At 45.8% G+C, this 19,280-nt stretch overlaps 1 protein-coding gene across 1 annotated transcript in view; it reads left to right on the forward strand.

Moving 5' to 3' along the window:
• SPAG17 (sperm associated antigen 17) overlaps positions 1 to 19,280 on the forward strand; it is a gene marked incomplete at its 5' end in the record, with an annotated part of 180,206 nt that overhangs the window by 22,401 nt on the left and 138,525 nt on the right. Inside the window, 4 exons of the mRNA XM_089665542.1 lie at positions 4,741 to 4,851; positions 6,379 to 6,529; positions 7,842 to 8,057; positions 13,251 to 13,282. Coding sequence (XP_089521668.1) covers positions 4,741 to 4,851; positions 6,379 to 6,529; positions 7,842 to 8,057; positions 13,251 to 13,282 — 510 coding nt within the window. The remainder of the gene's footprint in view (positions 1 to 4,740; positions 4,852 to 6,378; positions 6,530 to 7,841; positions 8,058 to 13,250; positions 13,283 to 19,280) is intronic.

The following is a 19,280-nucleotide window of genomic DNA, read 5'->3' on the forward strand; positions in this document are numbered from 1 at the left end:
TCCAGCTCTTTCCTTCCCATCCTGACTGTTCCCGGCCCCTCCCCTTTTTTTAATTGGACTTCAGTTCTGTCAATCAATCACATGTGGGTGTTAGTAATGCAAATACAGCCTGCCTAGGAACGCCCACTCCTCCAGACTGACACCCACCTATCAAGTCAGTTTGATATTTGCAGAACTCCTCCCACGGCTTTCAAAATGGCCACGGACCCTTGAGAGGAGTACTGAGGCAGGGTGCTGTGATATTTTTGGGAGGCTATGTACAGCCCTTTGCCTGCCCCTCCCACAAGCCATAATCTGCCTGCATTTCATAGAGAAACACAGAGACCCAGTAAAGACATCATTGGGTCTAAAGTAAGGTAGGTTATGAATAAAGGGTTTTGTAAATGTAATTATTATGTAGTAGAGGGGGGAGGGGGGGGGGGGCTGCATGCCTGTGCGGCGCGATCGGAGTCGTACATCTTGTATGGCTCATATCACACCACATTCGCACCAAAACGCGCAGGACCCTTTTTTTGGTCCGCACCAGAATCGGGTCACACGAGTATTCACACCCACGCGATCCGATTCTGCACATCGCACTGCGTTTTGCGGACCGATGTTGGGGTGTCGTTAACTTAACATTCACACCCGCAGCGGTTCGCAATGAACGAGGCGCGATTGTGACGCCCCCAATTCCGCACCGCATCAGTGTGAACCCGGGTTCAGGGACTTTCTACAACGCAAAACATTGCGTTTTCTGTTCTATGGACTTCAAGAGGAATGCTGCAGAAAAGCACTTATTGCGTTCTGCATTTAAAATCTGCCTAGCAACAAGAAAAAAAAAAAGTCCCCGCCCCTTTTCAGAAAACGCAGCGGGTGAAAATGCGGAGATGTGAACGTGTCCCATAGGAAATCTTGTGAAATGGACTACACTGTGTTTCTGCAAAACGCGGCAGAAAAATGCGCAGGTGTGAACCCGGGGTGAGGCATTTCATTTTAGGTGACAATGGTCTCCTGTCTGTTCTCATGTGTTGTCACCTTGTCACATGCGCCCAGGGGCGGACTGACCATTTGGAAACTCGGGCACTGCCCAAGGGCCCGGGGTCAGTAGGGGGCCCCATGAGATGCCCCTGGTACCTTTCATAGGCTTTTTTGAGTTTGGGCAAGGACACATGGGCCCCATGATCCCCTATTGCCCGGGGGCCCCATGAGTTGTCAGACTGCCCCTGCATGCGCCCCTGGTGGGGGTGCTGACACACCTTGCTTAGGCGGGGTCCACTGTTGTCACCATCAGTCCAGCCAGAATGTAGACAGGAAGTGGATGAAAGAGGTTGGAGGAGATCAGCAGAACTGAGATGGTGAAAGGATGAAAAAGAAAAAATAAAGAATTGTATTTTAGGGAGCCGCTTGCCCTCTGCCCAGGGGCGGACTGACCATTTGGAAACTCGGGCACTGCCTGAGGGCCCAGGGTCAGTAGGGGGCCCCATGAGATGCCCCTGGTACCTTTTTCATAGGCTTTTTTGAGTTTGGGCAAGGACACAGGGGCCCCATGATCCCCTATTGCCCGGGGGCCCCATGAGTTGTAAGTCCGCCCCTGCATGCGCCCTATAGAAGAAGTACTGCTACGGGGCGGCAGAGCTGTGCAAAATCACGTGTATATATATATATATTTATATGTGTGATTTGCATCTCCGGGTAGGGAGGCGTGCGTGCGCCGCTCTACCCGCGCCGCTATTGGCTGCTCGGGATGTCAGTCACAGGGTTCCGGACGGCGATTCCCAGCTGGGACTCGGTGATCATCGGCAAAGCTGACAGGGGAGAGACCTGTGTGTAGCCAACACGGATCTCTCCTCTGTCAGCAAGGACATGCTACTTTGTATCTCTGCACAGCATGTCTCCCAGCACACAGTTAACCCTTTGATCGCCCCTCACGTTAACCCCTTCCTGCCCAGTGCCATTAGTACAGTGTCAGTGCTTTTTATTAGCACTGATCACTGTATTGCTGTCACTGGGGATGTCAGTGACACCAAGTCAGTTCCCCCCCAGTGTTAGAATGCCCACCGCAGTCCCGCTATAAGTCGCTGGTCGCCGCCATTACTAGCATAAAGAAAATAAAAATTCCACATGGAAGAAAAACATATTTGAAATATATTTTAAAAATATTCTTCCCAAATAAATTGACATCTATTTGAAATGCTACAATTTTGGCCGTATTCAATATATTACAAAATATATGTCAAATCTTTATGTATACACTGCGTGTTGAAATGCGTTTTTTTTATATATTACAAAATATATGAAAAATAGTTTTAAAAATATATATTTATTAAATATATTCTTCAGATTTTTTTTTTTTAACCTATAAAAAAGTCATTTTAACCTATATTTTTACATATATTTGTAAATGCGTTCCAAAAATGTAGATTTGTATTTTTAAAGACATTACAGGATATTTAAAATGTATTTTGAAACATATTTGTCATATATTTTGTAATAAAAACGCATTTCAACATGCAGTATATCTATATATATTTATTGAAATATATTTTGAAATATATTGAATATGCCAAAATTGTAGTATTTCAAATATACGTCAATATATTAGCAAAGAATGTTGGCCGTATTCAATATATTTAAAAATATATTTCAATAAATTATATACATATACTGTATGTTGAAATGCGTTTTTATTACAAAATATATGAAAAATATTTTTAAAAACACATTTCAAATATACTGTATATCTTTAAAAATACAAATCTACATTTTTGGAACGCATTTACAAATATATGTCAATATATTTGGGAAGAATTTTGGCCGTATTCAATATATTTCAATATATCTATCTATATTATATATATATATGTAAAAATATATGTTAAAAAATCTGAAGAACATATTTACAAAATATATATTTTTACATATATATATATATAATATAGATAGATATATTGAAATATATTGAATACGGCCAAAATTCTTTGCTAATATATTGACGTATATTTGAAATACTACAATTTTGGCATATTCAATATATTTCAAAATATATTTCAATAAATATATATAGATATACTGCATGTTGAAATGCGTTTTTATTCCAAAATATATGACAAATATGTTTCAAAATACATTTTAAATATACTGTAATGTCTTTAAAAATACAAATCTAAATTTTTGGAACGCATTTACCAATAAATGTAAAAATATAGGTTAAAATGACTTTTTTATAGGTTAAAAAAAAAAAATCTGAAGAATATATTTAAAAAATATATATTTTTAAAAATATTTTTCACATATTTTGTAATAAAAACGCATTTCAACATGCAGTGTGTGTATATATATATATATATATATATATATATATATATATATATATATATAGATATATATATATATCTATATATATATATATATATTTTTTTTTTTAAATATTGAATACGGCCAAAATTGTAGTATTTCAGATATATTTTTCTTCCATGTGGGTATAAAGGCCGACCTGAGAAGTGACGGGGCTCAGCATACATGACTCCACCCCAACAGATCTGTCAAAAACCCTTTTCCTTTCCTTCCAGTATCCACATTTTCTATGGGACGCTGTACTACAAACTCCTCCCACCAATGCCGGCCATTGATTGCACACAAGATTTGTTCATTTGCGCACACGAAAAAAAAAAGTATTTTTCCTAACAAATTCATCCCAGACCGTGTTGCAAAAGTGAACACACCCCAATGAAAGTTTTAAATGTTAGACAACAAAATCCTAATGAACAAGAATTCGTCTCCAGGTGAGTCTAATTCTTCATTAGGTCATTCAGGTGTCCAGCAGACGGGTGATTGTAAAGGGGCGTTACCAAACAAAGAAAACCCCGCCCATTTTTATGCTGTCAGCAATGACACCACATAGAAGAGAAATGTCACAAGGCGTGAGAAAGAAAATCATTTCTTTACACCATCAATGATTTTGAAAATCGACCGACCGAGTCATAAAGTTCCCCCCGTATAACCGGCGAAATTTCTGTTCCTTCCAGGTCACGGCTCATGGCGCAGATTCTTTTTGGAAAAAACGATCGTACAATTTGACCGTCATGGAGTCAAAAATCGGTGTCATTGACCCCACTAACAGATTGAAAATCGGCCGATTATTCTTAGGTCCGGTCGAATTTTGTATGGCCGGCCAAAATCTGTGGGATGAAGGATCGTTAATATTATAAAGCTCACATTTACGTGACATGGACTTTACAATTGCATTGTCCTGTTGGGGTTTTGTGCGATCGATCGTCTTCCATACCCTCTATGCGGGAGGTTTATATCGGCATTAAGTTCGCTGCCTCCTTCCTCTGCTATCAGCACCTCTGACAAGTTTTCCTGACACCAAGAGAAGAAGGGTGTCAGGGGAGGAGCTCCAACACACAGCCTGTGATTGACAGCCTCAGCTCTGTTCCTTTGTGCTGTATGGAGGCGGGTGTGTCTCTTCCATCCAATGAGCTCTCAGAGCTCTCAGAGCTGAGCTCTGCAAAGTGTAGTTTCAGCTCTCTGCCCCCTTTCTTTCTGAACCCTCAGACAAGCTGTATAAATTCAGCACTTGTAGGACTGCAGATACACAGGTACAACTTATGTAGGAGGTTTAGTTTCACCTTTGTGGGTCACTTTATTATCATCAAGCAATGTCAATCAATGAGGGGCAGAGAAATGGTCATTTCTGATGAGATTGGTCCAATGGTTGCAACGCGATTAACCTCCACACACCTTCTCATTGGTCAGAATCTGTATAACTCCTTCATTGGACAAGACAGTGAGACAAGAGCGCCATCTACAGGACCGCATCTACTCTGCTTCCATGACAAGACCAGTGAGAGGATCTACCAGGTGCAGGTGAGGAGACCTCATGGCTGGATCTAGGGGGGTGCTGGGGTGGGCCCCCCAGATTTTAGTTGCCCCCCCAAGCCAAAGCTGTCTGTTTGGGGAGGAGGAGCATGGCTGAGTATCTACCAGCAGTGACCCCTGTTCTCCTTCCTGCCAGCAGTGACCCCTGTCCTCTGCCCTGACAAAGGTGGCTCCTGTCTTTTGCCCTGCCAGAAGGGACTCCAGTCATCTACCCTGCCAGCAGTGACCCCTGTCCTCTGCCTTGCCAGCAGTGACCCCTGTCCTCTGCCTCACCAGCAGTGACCCCTATCCTCTGCCTTGCCAGTTGTGATCCTTGTCCTCTGCTCTGCCAAACATGACTCCTGTCCTCTTCCCTGCCAGCAGAGACCCCTGTCCTTTGCTCTGCCAAATATGACCGCTGTCCTCTGCCCTGCCAGCAGTAACCCCTGTCTTTTGCCCTGCCAAGAGTGACCTCTTCCCTGCCAGCAGTGACCCCTGTCCTCTGCCTCATCAGCAGTGACCCCTGTCCTCTGCCTCATCAGCAGTGACTCCTGTCCTCTGCCTTGCCAGCTGTGACCTTTGTCCTCTGACCTGCCAGCTGTTACCCCTGTCCTCTGCCCTGCCAGCAGTGACCCCTGTCCTCTGCCTCACCAGCAGTGACCCCTGTCCTCTGCCCTGCCAGCTGTTACCCTTGTCCTCTGCCCTACCAGCAATGTCCCCTGTCTTCTGCCCAGCCAGCAGAGACCCCTGTTCTTCTCCCTGCCAGCAGAGACCCCTGTTCTTCTCCCTGCCAGCAGAGACCCCTGTTCTTCTCCCTGCCAGCAGTGACCCCTGTTCTTGCCCTGCCAGCAGTGACCTCTGTCCTCTGCCCTGACAAATGTGGCCCCTGTCTTTTGCCCTGCCAGAAGGGACCCCAGTCATCTACCCTGCTAGCAGGGACCTCTGTCCTTTGCCCTGCCAGCAGTGACCCTTGTTCTCTGCCCTGCCAGCAGAGACCCCTGTCCTCTGCCCCACCAGCAGTGACCCCTGTCCTCTGCCCCACCAGCAGTGACCCCTGTCTCCTGCCCTGTCAGCAGTGATCGCTGTCCTCTGCCCTGCCAAAAGTGGTCCCTGTCCTCTGCCCTGCCAAAAGTGGTCCCTGTCCTCTGCCCTGCCAAAAGTGGTCCCTGTCCTCTGCCCTGCCAAAAGTGGTCCCTGTCCTCTACCCTGCCAGTTGTGATCCTTGTCCTCTGCTCTGCCAAATATGACTCCTGCCCTCTGCCCTGCCAGCAGTGACCCCTGTCCTCCGCCTTGCTGACCCGTCTCCCCTCAAGAAGCTTGCAGTCTAAAGTCCCAACTCACATACATACACATACCAAGACCAGAGCTAATTACCCTGCCAGCATGTCCTTATAGTGTGGGAGGAAACCCATACAAGTACAGGGAGAACATGCAAACTCCATGCAGACAGTGTCCAGGCCCAAGGCCCCCAGTGCTGCAGGGCAGACATGCTAACCAATAAGCCCCCATGCTGCCCATTTTGTGCTTTTATTTCAGCTCCCAAAAGATTTGAGTCCAAACTGGGTGGAGGAAACGATGCTGAGAAAACTCCCGATAGCGCAACGCATCGTCTTCCAGCAGCCGACCCCCGAGATCGACTCCCGAAGGCTGGCGCAGATCCACGAGCTCATGCACTACTGCAACAGAGGTGAGTTCTGCACATTATCATTCAATGCGTCACAAAGTTTGGGTGGATGTTGCACATTATCGTTCGATGCATCTAAAGGTTTTGGGTGGATGTTGCACATCATCGTGCAATGCGTCACAAAGTTTGGGTGGATGTTGCACATTATCGTTCGATGCATCTAAAGGTTTTGGGTGGATGTTGCACATTATCGTGTGATGCGTCACAAGGTTTGAGTGGATGTCGCACATCATCGTGCAATGCGTCACAAAGTTTGGGTGGATGTTGCACATTATCGTTCGATGCATCTAAAGGTTTTGGGTGGATGTTGCACATCATCGTGCAATGCGTCACAAAGTTTGGGTGGATGTTGCACATTATTGTGCGATGCATCACAAAGTTTGGGTGGATGTAGCTTTGGGTGGATGTAGCACATCATCGTGCGATGCGTCACAAAGTTTGGGTGGATGTAGCTTTGGATGGATGTAGCACATCATCGTGCGATGCGTCACAAAGTTTGGGTGCATGTCGCACATTATCGTGCGATGTGTCAAAAGTTTGGGTGGATGTCGCACATCATCGTGCGATGCGTCACAAAGTTTGGGTAGATTTTGCACATTATCGTGCGATGTGTCACAAAGTTTTGGTGGATGTAGCACATTTTCGTGCGATGCGTCACAAAGTTTGGGTAGATTTTGCACATTATTGAGCGATGCGTCACAAAGTTTGGGTGGATGTCGCACATTATTGTTTGATGCGTCACAAAGTTTGGGTGGATGTCGCACATTATCGTTCAATGCGTCACAAAGTTTGGGTGGATGTCACATATTATCATGCGATGTGTCACAAAGTTTGGGTAGATGTCGCACATTATCGTGCGATGCGTCACAAAGTTTGGGTGGATGTCGCACATTATCGTGCGATGCGTCACAAAGTTTGGGTGGATGTTGCATATTATCGTGCGATGCGTCACAAAGCTTGGGTGGATGTCGCACATTATCGTGCGATGCGTCACAAACTTTGTGTGGATGCTGCATATTATCGTGCGATGCGTCACAAAGTTTGGGTGGATGTTGCATATTATTATGCGATGCGTCACAAAGTTTGGGTGGATGTCACACATTATCGTGCAATGCATCACAAAGTTTGGGTGGATGTCGCACATTATCGCGCGATGCGTCACAAAATTTGGGTGGATGTCGTACATTATCGTGCGATGCATCACAAAGGTTGGGTGGATGTCGCACATTATCGCGCGATGCGTCACAAAGTTTGGGTGGATGTCGCACATTATTGTTTGATGCGTCACAAGTTTTCTTCCCGTGTTTTCTGACAGATCTACCATCCTGGGAAGGGGTGACGCGGGCGTTTCAGCTCCTGACATTCGAGAGCCTGACCCTGACGGGGTTCGATGAGTTCGGGGAGCTGGACGGCACGGGAAAGAAGATCGGGGACGACCATCACGTTCCCTGGGACGATCCAGCGGCGTTTGCACGAGAAGTTCATCGAATGTCCAGCGTCAGGAAGATGTACGAGAAGGCCAATCCTGCGGGTGAGGGGCCGGGGGTCAGCCGGACCACCCTATTCTATTCATTCCCATTCATTGTATGTGGATATGACGTTCTGCCGCCGACAGCAGGAAGGAAAATGAGTGAAAATACTTTTTTTTTTTTAAATATATTCTTCTGATTTTTTTTAACATATAAAAAAGCCATTTAAAGTCATTTAGTCATCACATATATTTGTAAGTGCGTTCCAAAAATGTATTTTTAAAGACGTACGGTATATTTGAAAATGTATTTTTAAAAATATTTTTCATATATTTTGTAATAAACACACATTTCTTCAACATACAGTGTGCGTATATATATATATATTGCATGTTGAAATGCAGTTTTTATATATTACAAAATATATGAAAAATATTTTTAAAAATATATTTTTTAAAATATATTGTTCAGATTTTCTTTTTTTAACATGTAACAATAATAAAAACGCATTTCAACATTATATATATATATATATATATAATATATATATATATATATATATATATATATATATATATATATATATATATATATATAATATATATATATATATATATATATATATATATATAATTTCAACATACTATATATATATATATATATATATTTTTTTTTTTTTTTTTTACATATATTTGTACATGCATTCCAAAAATGTAGATTAAAGTATTTTTAATGATGTACAGTATATTTTTAAAAATATTTTTAATATATTTTATAATAAAAACGCATTTCAACATAGTGTATGTATATATATATATATATATATATATATATTTATTTATTTATTTATTGAAATATATTGAATACGGCCAAAATTGTAGTTTTTCAATTATATGTCAATATATTTGGGAAGAATATTTTTTGAATATGTTTAAAATATATTTTTCTCTCATGTGGGACGGCAACAAGTAAACCAATGAAATGCCTCCTGTTCAAAAGTCTGCACCCCCTTTGTTCTTCATCCTGTGTATTGCCCCCACTGTGCCGTCTTCTGTAACAGTTGCCTATGAGGCCCCCGAATTCTTGCAGGTGGGAGAGCCGCCCATTCGTCTCGGCAAAATGCCTCCAGGCTATGCCAAGTCTTGGGTCGTCTTGCATGAACGGCACGTTTGAGATCTCCTCAGAGTGGCTCGATGATATCAAGGTCAGGAGACTGTGATGGCCTCTCCAGAACCTTCGCCTTTTTCAGCTGTGAGCACTGGAGGGTCAGCTGGGCCTTGTGCTTAGGGTCATTGTTGTGCTGGAAGGTCCAAGAGCGCCCCATGCGCAGCTTTCCTACAGAAGAATGCAAATTGTCTGCTAGTATTTTCTGAAAACGTGGCGCATTCATCTTGCCATCATGTTTCACAGGATTCCCGGTGCCTTTTAAAGCTCAACCCCCCCCCCCCCCCCAAACATCAGTGAGCCGCCACCATGCTTCACAGTGGGGATGATATTCATGTCGCTATAGACCTGTTGACCCCTCTCCAAACATAGCGCTTAGGGTTTTGACCATAGAGCTCTATTTTGGTCTCGTAACTCTAGATTACAGTGCTCCGGAAACCGAGAGGCATGTCAAGGTGTTGCCAGGCATATTGTAACTGGGCTTTTTTGTGTCTTTGGCGCAGTAAAGGCTTCTTTCTGGCAACTTGAGTATGCAGCTCATTTTTCTTCAAGTATTGTTGTATTGTGCTCCTTGAAACAACCACAGCATCTTTTTCCAGAGCAGCCTGTATTTCTCCTGTGGGGTTTTCTTTTTATCCCGAACAATTCTTCTGGCAGCTGTGGCTTCAATCTGTCTTAGTCTAACTGACCTTGGCTTGGTATCTTTCCTGGTCTACCTGACCTTGGCTTGGTATCTTTCATGGTCTACCTGACCTTGGCGTGGTTTTTTCTTCGTCTACCTGACCTTGGCTAGGTACCTTTCTTGGTCTACCTGACCTTGGCTTGGTATCTTTCTTGGTCTACCTGACCTTGGCTAGGTATCTTTCTTGGTCTACCTGACCTTGGCTTGGTATCTTTCTTGGTTTACCTGACCTTGGCTTGGTATCTTTCTTGGTCTACCTGACCTTGGCTTGGTTTCTTTCTTAGTCTACCTGACCTTGGCTTGATCTCTTTCTTGGTCTACCTGACCTTGGCTTGGTATCTTGCTTGGTCTACCTGACCTTGGCTTGGTATCTTTCTTAGTCTACCTGACCTTGGCTTGGTATCTTTCTTAGTCTACCTGACCTTGGCTTGGTATCTTTCTTAGTCTACCTGACCTTGGCTTGGTATCTTTCTTAGTCTACCTGACCTTGGCTTGGTATCTTTCTTAGTCTACCTGACCTTGGCTTGGTATCTTACTTGGTCTACCTGACCTTGGCTTGGTATCTTTCTTGGTCTACCTGACCTTGGCTTGGTATCTTTCTTGGTCTAAATGACCTTGGCTTGGTATCTTTCTTGGTCTGCCTGACCTTGGCTTGGTATCTTTCTTAGTCTACCTGACCTTGGCTTGGTATCATTCTTGGTCTACCTGACCTTGGCTTGGTATCTTTCTTAGTCTACCTGACCTTGGCTTGGTATCTTTCTTAGTCTACCTGACCTTGGCTTGGTATCTTACTTGGTCTACCTGGCCTTGGCTTGGTATCTTTCTTGGTCTACCTGACCTTGGCTTGGTATTTTTCTTGGTCTACCTGACCTTGTCTTGGTATCTTTCTTGGTCTAAATGACCTTGGCTTGGTATCTTTCTTGGTCTACCTGACCTTGGCTTGGTATCTTTCTTAGTCTACCTGACCTTGGCTTGGTAACTTTCTTGGTCTAAATGACCTTGGCTTGGTATCTTTCTTGATCTACCTGACCTTGGCTTGGTATCATTCTTGGTCTACCTGACCTTGGCTTGGTATCATTCTTGGTCTACCTGACCTTGGCTTGGTATCATTCTTGGTCTACCTGACCTTGGCTTGGTATCTTTCTTGGTCTACCTGACCTTGGCTTGGTATCTTTCTTGGTCTACCTAACCTTGGCTTGGTATTTTTCTTGGTCTACCTGACCTTGTCTTGGTATCTTTCTTGGTCTAAATGACCTTGGCTTGGTATCTTTCTTAGTCTACCTGACCTTGGCTTGGTATCTTTCTTAGTCTACCTGACCTTGGCTTGGTATCTTACTTGGTCTACCTGGCCTTGGCTTGGTATCTTTCTTGGTCTACCTGACCTTGGCTTGGTATTTTTCTTGGTCTACCTGACCTTGGCTTGGTATCTTTCTTGATCTACCTGACTTTGGCTTGGTATCATTCTTGGTCTACCTGACCTTGGCTTGGTATCATTCTTGGTCTACCTGACCTTGGCTTGGTATCTTTCTTGGTCTACCTGACCTTGGCTTGGTATCTTTCTTGGTCTACCTGACCTTGGCTTGGTATCTTTCTTGGTCTACCTGACCTTGGCTTGGTATCTTTCTTGGTCTACCTGACCTTGGCTTGGTATCTTTCTTGGTCTACCTGACCTTGGCTTGGTATCTTTCTTGGTCTACCTGACCTTGGATAGGTATCTTTCTTGGTCTACCTGACCTTTGCTTGGTATCTTTCTTGGTCTACCTGACCTTGGCTTGGTATCTTTCTTAGTCTACCTGACCTTGGCTTGGTATCTTTCTTAGTCTACCTGACCTTGGCTTGGTATCTTACTTGGTCTACCTGACCTTGGCTTGGTATCTTTCTTGGTCTACCTGACCTTGGCTTGGTATCTTTCTTGGTCTACCTGACCTTGGCTTGGTATCATTCTTGGTCTACCTGACCTTGGCTTGGTATCTTTCTTAGTCTACCTGACCTTGGCTTGGTATCTTTCTTAGTCTACCTGACCTTGGCTTGGTATCTTACTTGGTCTACCTGACCTTGGCTTGGTATCTTTCTTGGTCTACCTGACCTTGGCTTGGTATCTTTCTTGGTCTACCTGACCTTGGCTTGGTATCTTTCTTGGTCTACCTGACCTTGGCTAGGTATCTTTCTTGGTCTACCTGACCTTGGCTTAGTATCTTTCTTGTCATCTTGTGTGTCTGTACTAAGGCCGAACATTCCAGGGGGTGGAGACTTCTGATCATATTTGTATCATTAGCATTTAGAAAGGAGCCAAACAACTATTTGACAATAAATGGCTTCATACGATCATCATCCTTCAATAAAAGACATTTGTTCGGCACGATGAGTCAGACTTTCAATATCAATGCCAAAATTTCACCATTTCTGCCAGGGGAGGGAGACTTTGGGGCACAACTGTATAAGACCTGCTTTAGCTGCCTTTCTGTCCATCCAGTCCAGATGTACGAGGGTCGTTCAGGTCAAGCGGGGACTTTCCATTTTCCTGGTATAAAAAGGAATGCTAGCGTGGCGGTACAACACGTAGTAGTAAGTGGAAGGCGTGTCCTATTACTGATAGGGGGCGCATATGTCACGGGCCAGTCCAGAGACCGGTAGTCAAGATGGCGGACAGCAGTTTTGGTGCGTGCATGGAGCAGTGCGCAGTGATGACGTTTCTTGTGAACGAAGGTGTGAAACCCGCCGATATCTACAGGAGACTTCCAGCGCGGTACGGCGATAAGACGCTCAGCCGCAGTGAGACGTGTCAATGGTGGAACCATCTCAAATATGGCCGTCCGTCTGTCAATGCCGATCCCGGCCGTGGCGGTTCCCAGCCCACAGCAGTCATTCCTGTGAACATTCAGCGCGTGGAACGCCTGATCCTGGATCATCGATCGTGACGTCACACAGGAGACGAATCTTTCTGTGGGAACGGTGAACACAACGAGGAGGAAGTGAAGCCGGCCGTCCCAGGATGGGTCAGATGTCCCGACAAATCTTTCTATGCCGGAGCTTTCCAGGCATTAGTGGCTGGGAGACGTGCAGACATGTAGCAGGGGAGGATGACAGAAAATAAATGCAGTTTCCGCTCCTTGAAATGTGTTACATAGTCTGGCTGAAAAAAGGAAAAGTCCGTCCAGTTCAACCATTACTCTTCTAATATATAAAATCAAAAGTCCCGGTTTGACTTGAACGCCCCTCGTATCTTGGGGGGGGGGGATTGTATCTTGGGGGGGCGGATTGTATCTTGGGGGAGGAGAGGATTGTATCTTGGGGGGGGGGTTGGATCTTGGGGGGGGGGTGGAGTTTGTTGGATTTTTTCAAAAATATATAAGTTGACACAAAGTAATTTTTTAAAGATCTGACTGCAATTCTCATTTTTTACCTATAGGGGACGCCGAAGTACAAGATGTGAGCGTCGCGGTAAGTTTGTTCTTGTTTAAGACTTTTTATATCGACATAAAAATTATATTTTATTATAATATATATTTATATAACTCTGATATATTCCATAGTCTGACCCATCAGTCTCTGCACCAGAGGAGCTTACACTCTAATGTCCCCTCCCCCACAGTCCCATCAGTCTCTGTACCAGAGGAGCTTACGCTCTAATGTCCCCTCCCCCACAGTCCCATCGGTCTCTGCACCAGAGGAGCTTACGCTCTAATGTCCCCTCCCCCACAGTCCCATCGGTCTCTGTAACAGAGGAGCTTACACTCGAATGTCCCCTCCCCCACAGTCACACACTATTATTATACATTTATATAGCTCTGTGAGGGAGGGGACATTAGAGTGTAAGCTCCTCTAGTACAGAGACTGATGTGACTGTGGGGGAGGGGACATTAGAGTGTAAGCTCCTCTGGTACAGAGACTGATGTGACTGTGGGGGAGGGGACATTAGAGTGTAAGCTCCTCTGTACAGAGACTGATGGGATTGTGGGGGAGGGGACATTAGAGTGTAAGCTCCTCTGGTGCAGAGACTGATGTGACTATGGGGGAGGGGACATTAGAGTGTAAGCTCCTCTGTACAGAGACTGATGTGACTGTGGGGGAGGGGACATTAGAGCGTAAGCTCCTCTAGTACAGAGACTGATGTGACTGTGGGGGAGGGGACATTAGAGTGTAAGCTCCTCTAGTACAGAGACTGATGTGACTGTGGGGGAGGGGACATTAGAGTGTAAGCTCCTCTGGTACAGAGACTGATGTGACTGTGGGGGAGGGGACATTAGAGCGTAAGCTCCTCCGGTACAGAGACTGATGTGACTGTGGGGGAGGGGACATTAGAGCGTAAGCTCCTCCGGTACAGAGACTGATGGGACTGCGGGGGAGGGGATATTAGAGCGTAAGCTCCTCCGGTACAGAGATTGATGTGACTGCGGGGGGAGGGGACATTAGAGTGTAAGCTCCTCAGGTACAGAGACTGATGGGACTGTGGGGGAGGGGACACTAGAGCGTAAGCTCCTCTAGTAAAGAGACTGATGTGACTGTGGGGGAGGGGACATTAGAGCGTAAGCTCCTCTGGTGCAGAGATTGATGGGACCGTGGGGGAGGGGACATTAGAGTGTAAGCTCCTCTGGTGCAGAGACTGAAGTGACTGTGGGGGAGGGGACATTAGAGTGTAAGCTCCTCTGGTGCAGAGACTGATGTGACTGTGGGGGAGGGGACATTAGAGTGTAAGCTCCTCTGGTGCAGAGACCGATGGGACTGTGGGGGAGGGGACATTAGAGTGTAAGCTCCTCTGGTGCAGTCACACACTATTATTATGATACATTTGTATAGCTCTCACCCCTCCCCCCAGCACCCCCTCCTGGGTACTCCGTATCTCCCTCATTGTTACATTGTATATCTGAGGTTTTCCGTCGCTCCTCTGGGAATCGCCCTCATGGTGAGCACCTGTCACTCCTCCTGCCGGGCGCTCGGTCTTTGCGGCGGTTTGGACGCGGACCCGCGCAGGCCGCATGTAATTAGTAGCAGAACGCAGAGAGGAATAACCTAACAATACAAATATTCAGATTATGGGAACCATAAAAAACAACTGAAAGGGATGAGTCTGCTTGGCAGCCGATTGGTGCAGCGAGAGCGTCTCCCAGCTGCTAGCAATATAATCTTGGATGGGGGGAGAGGAGCGGGCCGGGAGTATGCCCCGTCCTGACTGATCTGGTGATGGATGGAGCCAGCGGTGGGAAAGAGCCCCAGAACAGCTTTTTCTCTCTTTACAACCTTCAATCAGCAATGAGAAAAGCCAACTACAAAGTGACCACACGTGACCTCCGAGAGGGGGGGGGACCGGCCTGTGGTCACCACGGCAGGACTGAGCACGCATCCCCGGCGCTGTACAGCCATTACAGCCTTGATTTCTGAGATCTGCAGAAGCCAATCAGAGCCTTTCTTTCATTTTGTGTCCTGAAGTGAGAGTATAAAAGGCACAATGTGATTGGTGGGTACAGTCCGGCATCTGCAGGACCACAATTACCAGCTGATTGTGCCGATATTGAAGGGTGACTCTGGGTGGAGCTGGAGTGAACGTGGCCCTCATGCAGACTTCAGTTGTTTCTAGGGGCCCCTTGAGGGGTGAGCAATGACAGATTGACGTTCCTCCTATGATAACTACCAATGTGAGAGGGAAATTCCCACTGACCCCCCAATGTAAGGGACATTCTTCCCACTGACCCCCAATGTAAGGGACATTCTTCCCACTGATCCCCAATGTAAGGGGCATTCTTCCCACTGACCCCCAATGTAAGGGACATTCTTCCCACTGACCCCCAATGTAAGGGACATTCTTCCCACTGACCCCCAATGTAAGGGACATTCTTCCCACTGACCCCCAATGTAAGGGACATTCTTCCCACTGACCACCAATGTAAGGGGCATTCTTCCCAAACTCACTCCTCCATGTCTTTATGGACTTTGCTTTGTGCACTGGGGGGCAGTCATGTTGGAACAGGAAGGGGCCATCCCCAAACTCCTCTGACAAAGTTGGGGGCATGAAATTGTCCAAAATCTTGCCTTAAGAGTTCCCTTCACTGGAACTAGGGGGCCAAGCCCAACCCCTGAAAAACACCCCCACACCATAACCCCCCCTCCACTAAACTTTACACTTGGCACAATGCAGTCAGGCAAGTACCGTTCTCCTGGCCACCGCCAAACCCAGACATGTCCATCAGATTGCCACACAGAGAAGCGTGATTGGTTACTCCAGAGAACACGTCTCTTCTGCTCTAGAGTCCAGTGGCGGCGTGCTTTACACCACGGCACCCGACGCTTTGCATTGCACTTGGTGATGGAAGGCTTGGATGCAGCTGCTCGGCCATGGAAACCCATTCCATGAAGCTCTCTACGCACTGTTGTTGGGCTCATCTGAAGGCCACACCAAGTTTGGAGGTCTTTAGCTATTGACTCTGCAGACAGTTGGCAACTTCTGCGCACTGTGCGCTTCAGCATGCGCTGACCCCGCCCTGTCATGTGACGTGGCCTACCACTTGGTGGCTGAGTGGCTGTTGTTCCCAGTTGCTTCCACTTTGTTATAATCCCACTAACAGTTGAGCGTGGAATATTTAGTAGCCAGGAAATGTCACGGATGGACTTATTGCCCAGGTGGCCACCTATCACGGGACCACGCTTGGAGTCACTGAGCTCCTGAGAGCGACCCATTCTTTCACCAATGTTTGTAGAAGCCGTCTGCATGCCTAGGGGCTTGATTGTATACACCTGTGTCCATGGAGGGGATTGGAACACCTGAATCACATGATATGGAGGGGATTGGAACACCTGAATCACATGATTGGGAGGGGATTGGAACACCTGAATCACATGATTTTGGAGGGTGGGGCCAATACTTTTGGCAATATAGTGTGTGTATGTATATATATATTTTGGTTTTTTCTTTTTCTTTCTTTCTTTCTTTCTTTCTTTCTTTCTTTTGGGGGGGGGGGGGGGCGGAGCGGGGGTCCATGTCTGATCATCTTTCTGTCACATTAATTTTATTTAAAGTGCTTGTTTTTAAAGTTCTTTTTTTTACCTTCATTCATTTTATGCATGGAATTCTGTGTGCAGCCCCCCCCCCCCTCCATACTTACCTGAGCCCCCTCTCAATCCAGTGATGTGCATGAGAGCACCGGCTCCCCCAGGTCTCTCCCTCCTCATTGGCTGAGACAGCAGCAGAAGCCATTGGCTGTCAATCACAGCCAGTGTGCCAATGAGGAGAAAGCAGGGGGCGGGTCATGCAGTTGACGATTAAAAGGCTGCAATGTTTGGCCAATGGCATACAGGTACAATTATACAGCATTACAGTAAAGGAAGTCCAGATAATTGACAGATAAAAATATGCAATCCTGAGACATCAATAAAGACGAATCATACTGTGAATGGATGGTGGTTGGTCTTACAAGCAGGGCTTTTTTTTCTCATTGAATAGATGTAGGTACTTCCTCCTTCTCCTGAGACATCAATAAAGACGAATCATACTGTGAATGGATGGTGGTTGGTCTTACAAGCAGGGCTTTTTTTTCTCATTGAATAGATGTAGGTACTTCCTCCTTCTCCCCCCTCCCCTTGTCTCCACCCCCAACCCACCTCTGAGCACCATCCCTTGGTCCCACCCCCTACCCACCTTTTTCTCATTGAATAGGTTCAGATACTCCCTCCTCTCCCCCCCCCCCCCCCTTTGTCTCCACCCCGAGTCCACCTCTGAGCACCATCCCTTGGTTCCACCCCCTACCCACCTTTTTCTCATTGAATAGGCACTGGTACTACCTCCTTCTCCCCCCTCCCCTTGTCTCCACCCCCAACCCACCTCTGAGCACCATCCCTTGGTCCCACCCCCACCCACCTTTTTCTCATTGAATAGGTTCAGGTACTCCCTCCTTCTCCCCCTCCCCTTGTCTCCACCCCCAACCCACCTCTGAGCACCATCCCTTGGTCCCACCCCCACCCACCTTTTTCTCATTGAATAGGTTCAGGTACTCCCTCCTTCTCCCCCTCCCCTTGTCTCCACCCCCAACCCACCTCTGAGCACCATCTGGTTCTGCCCCCTACCCACCTCCCAGTACCGCCCACTTTAGAAAATACAGAAGTATAATTTTGTCAGCCTAAGGAATTTGTATAATTTGTTACTGATAACAAGAAAGGCAGTAAATTGTTCTATTGTTCCCGATCATCTGCAACAAAATACTACCCCCACCAGCAACAATAAATCAACCCCAGCAGCAACAGACCCCTGCCAGCAACACAAACCTCCCAGCAGCCAGCATCAATCAACCCCCCCTCCCTCAACAGTGGATCCCCCAGCCACAGTAGACCCCCATGCAAACAATAGATCCCCTGCAACAATAGACCCTCTGCAGCAAAATACCCCCCCAGCAACAATAAATCAACCCCAGCAGCAACAGACCCCTGCCAGCACCAACAGACCTTCCAGCAGCCAGCATCAAGAGAACCCCCTCCCTCAACAATGGATTCCTCCCAGCAGCAGTTGACCCCCCCCCCAGCAACAATAGATTCCACAGGCAAACAATAGACCCCCTGCAACAAAATACCACCCACCCAGCAGCAATAAATCAACCCCAGCAAAACAGACCCCTGCCAGCAATAACAGACCTCCCAGCAGCCAGCATCCATCAACCCCCCTCCCTCCAACAGTGGATCCCTCCCAGCAACAATAAATCCCACACCGGCCACAAAAGACCCCAGGCAAACAATAGATCCCCTGCAACAATAGACCCTCTGTAAAAAAAATACCCCCCCCCAAACAACAATAAAACAACCCAGCAGCTCCCATATGGCAGAAAGATATATTTGAAATGACACTATTTTGGCCGTATTCAATATATTTCAATAATGATACATATATATATATACACTGTATGTTAAATGCGTTTTTATTACAAAATATATGAAAAATATTTGTAAAAATACATTTCAAATATACTGTATGTCTTTAAAAATACAAATATAGATTTTTGGAATGCTTTTACAAATATATTTAATATATATGTTAAGATTACTTTTTTATGTGTTAAAAAAAATCAGAAAAATATATTTAAAAAATATTTGTCATATATTTTATATCTAAAAAACGCATATATATATATATACATACACATACAGTTGCAAGAAAAAGTATGTGAACCCCTTGGGATTACGTGGAGTTTTGCATGAATTGGGCATAAAATGTGCTCTGAACGTCATCTAAGTCACAACAATAGAAGAACACAGTCTGCTGAACATAATACTACACAAACATTAGATGTTGCCATGGTTTAATTGCACATAACATGTAAACATTCACAGTGCAGGGAGGAAAAAGTATGTGAACCTTTGGACTTAATAACTGGTTGACCCTCCTTTGGCAGCAATAACCTCAACCAAACGTTTCCTGTAGTTGCAGATCAGACCTGCACAACGATCTGGAGTCATTTTG

Source organism: Staurois parvus, unplaced genomic scaffold (genome assembly GCF_062004578.1).
Source record: "Staurois parvus isolate SC_StPar_1 unplaced genomic scaffold, SC_StPar_1.0 ptg002233l, whole genome shotgun sequence".
In the NCBI taxonomy this organism is placed as follows: domain Eukaryota; kingdom Metazoa; phylum Chordata; class Amphibia; order Anura; family Ranidae; genus Staurois; species Staurois parvus.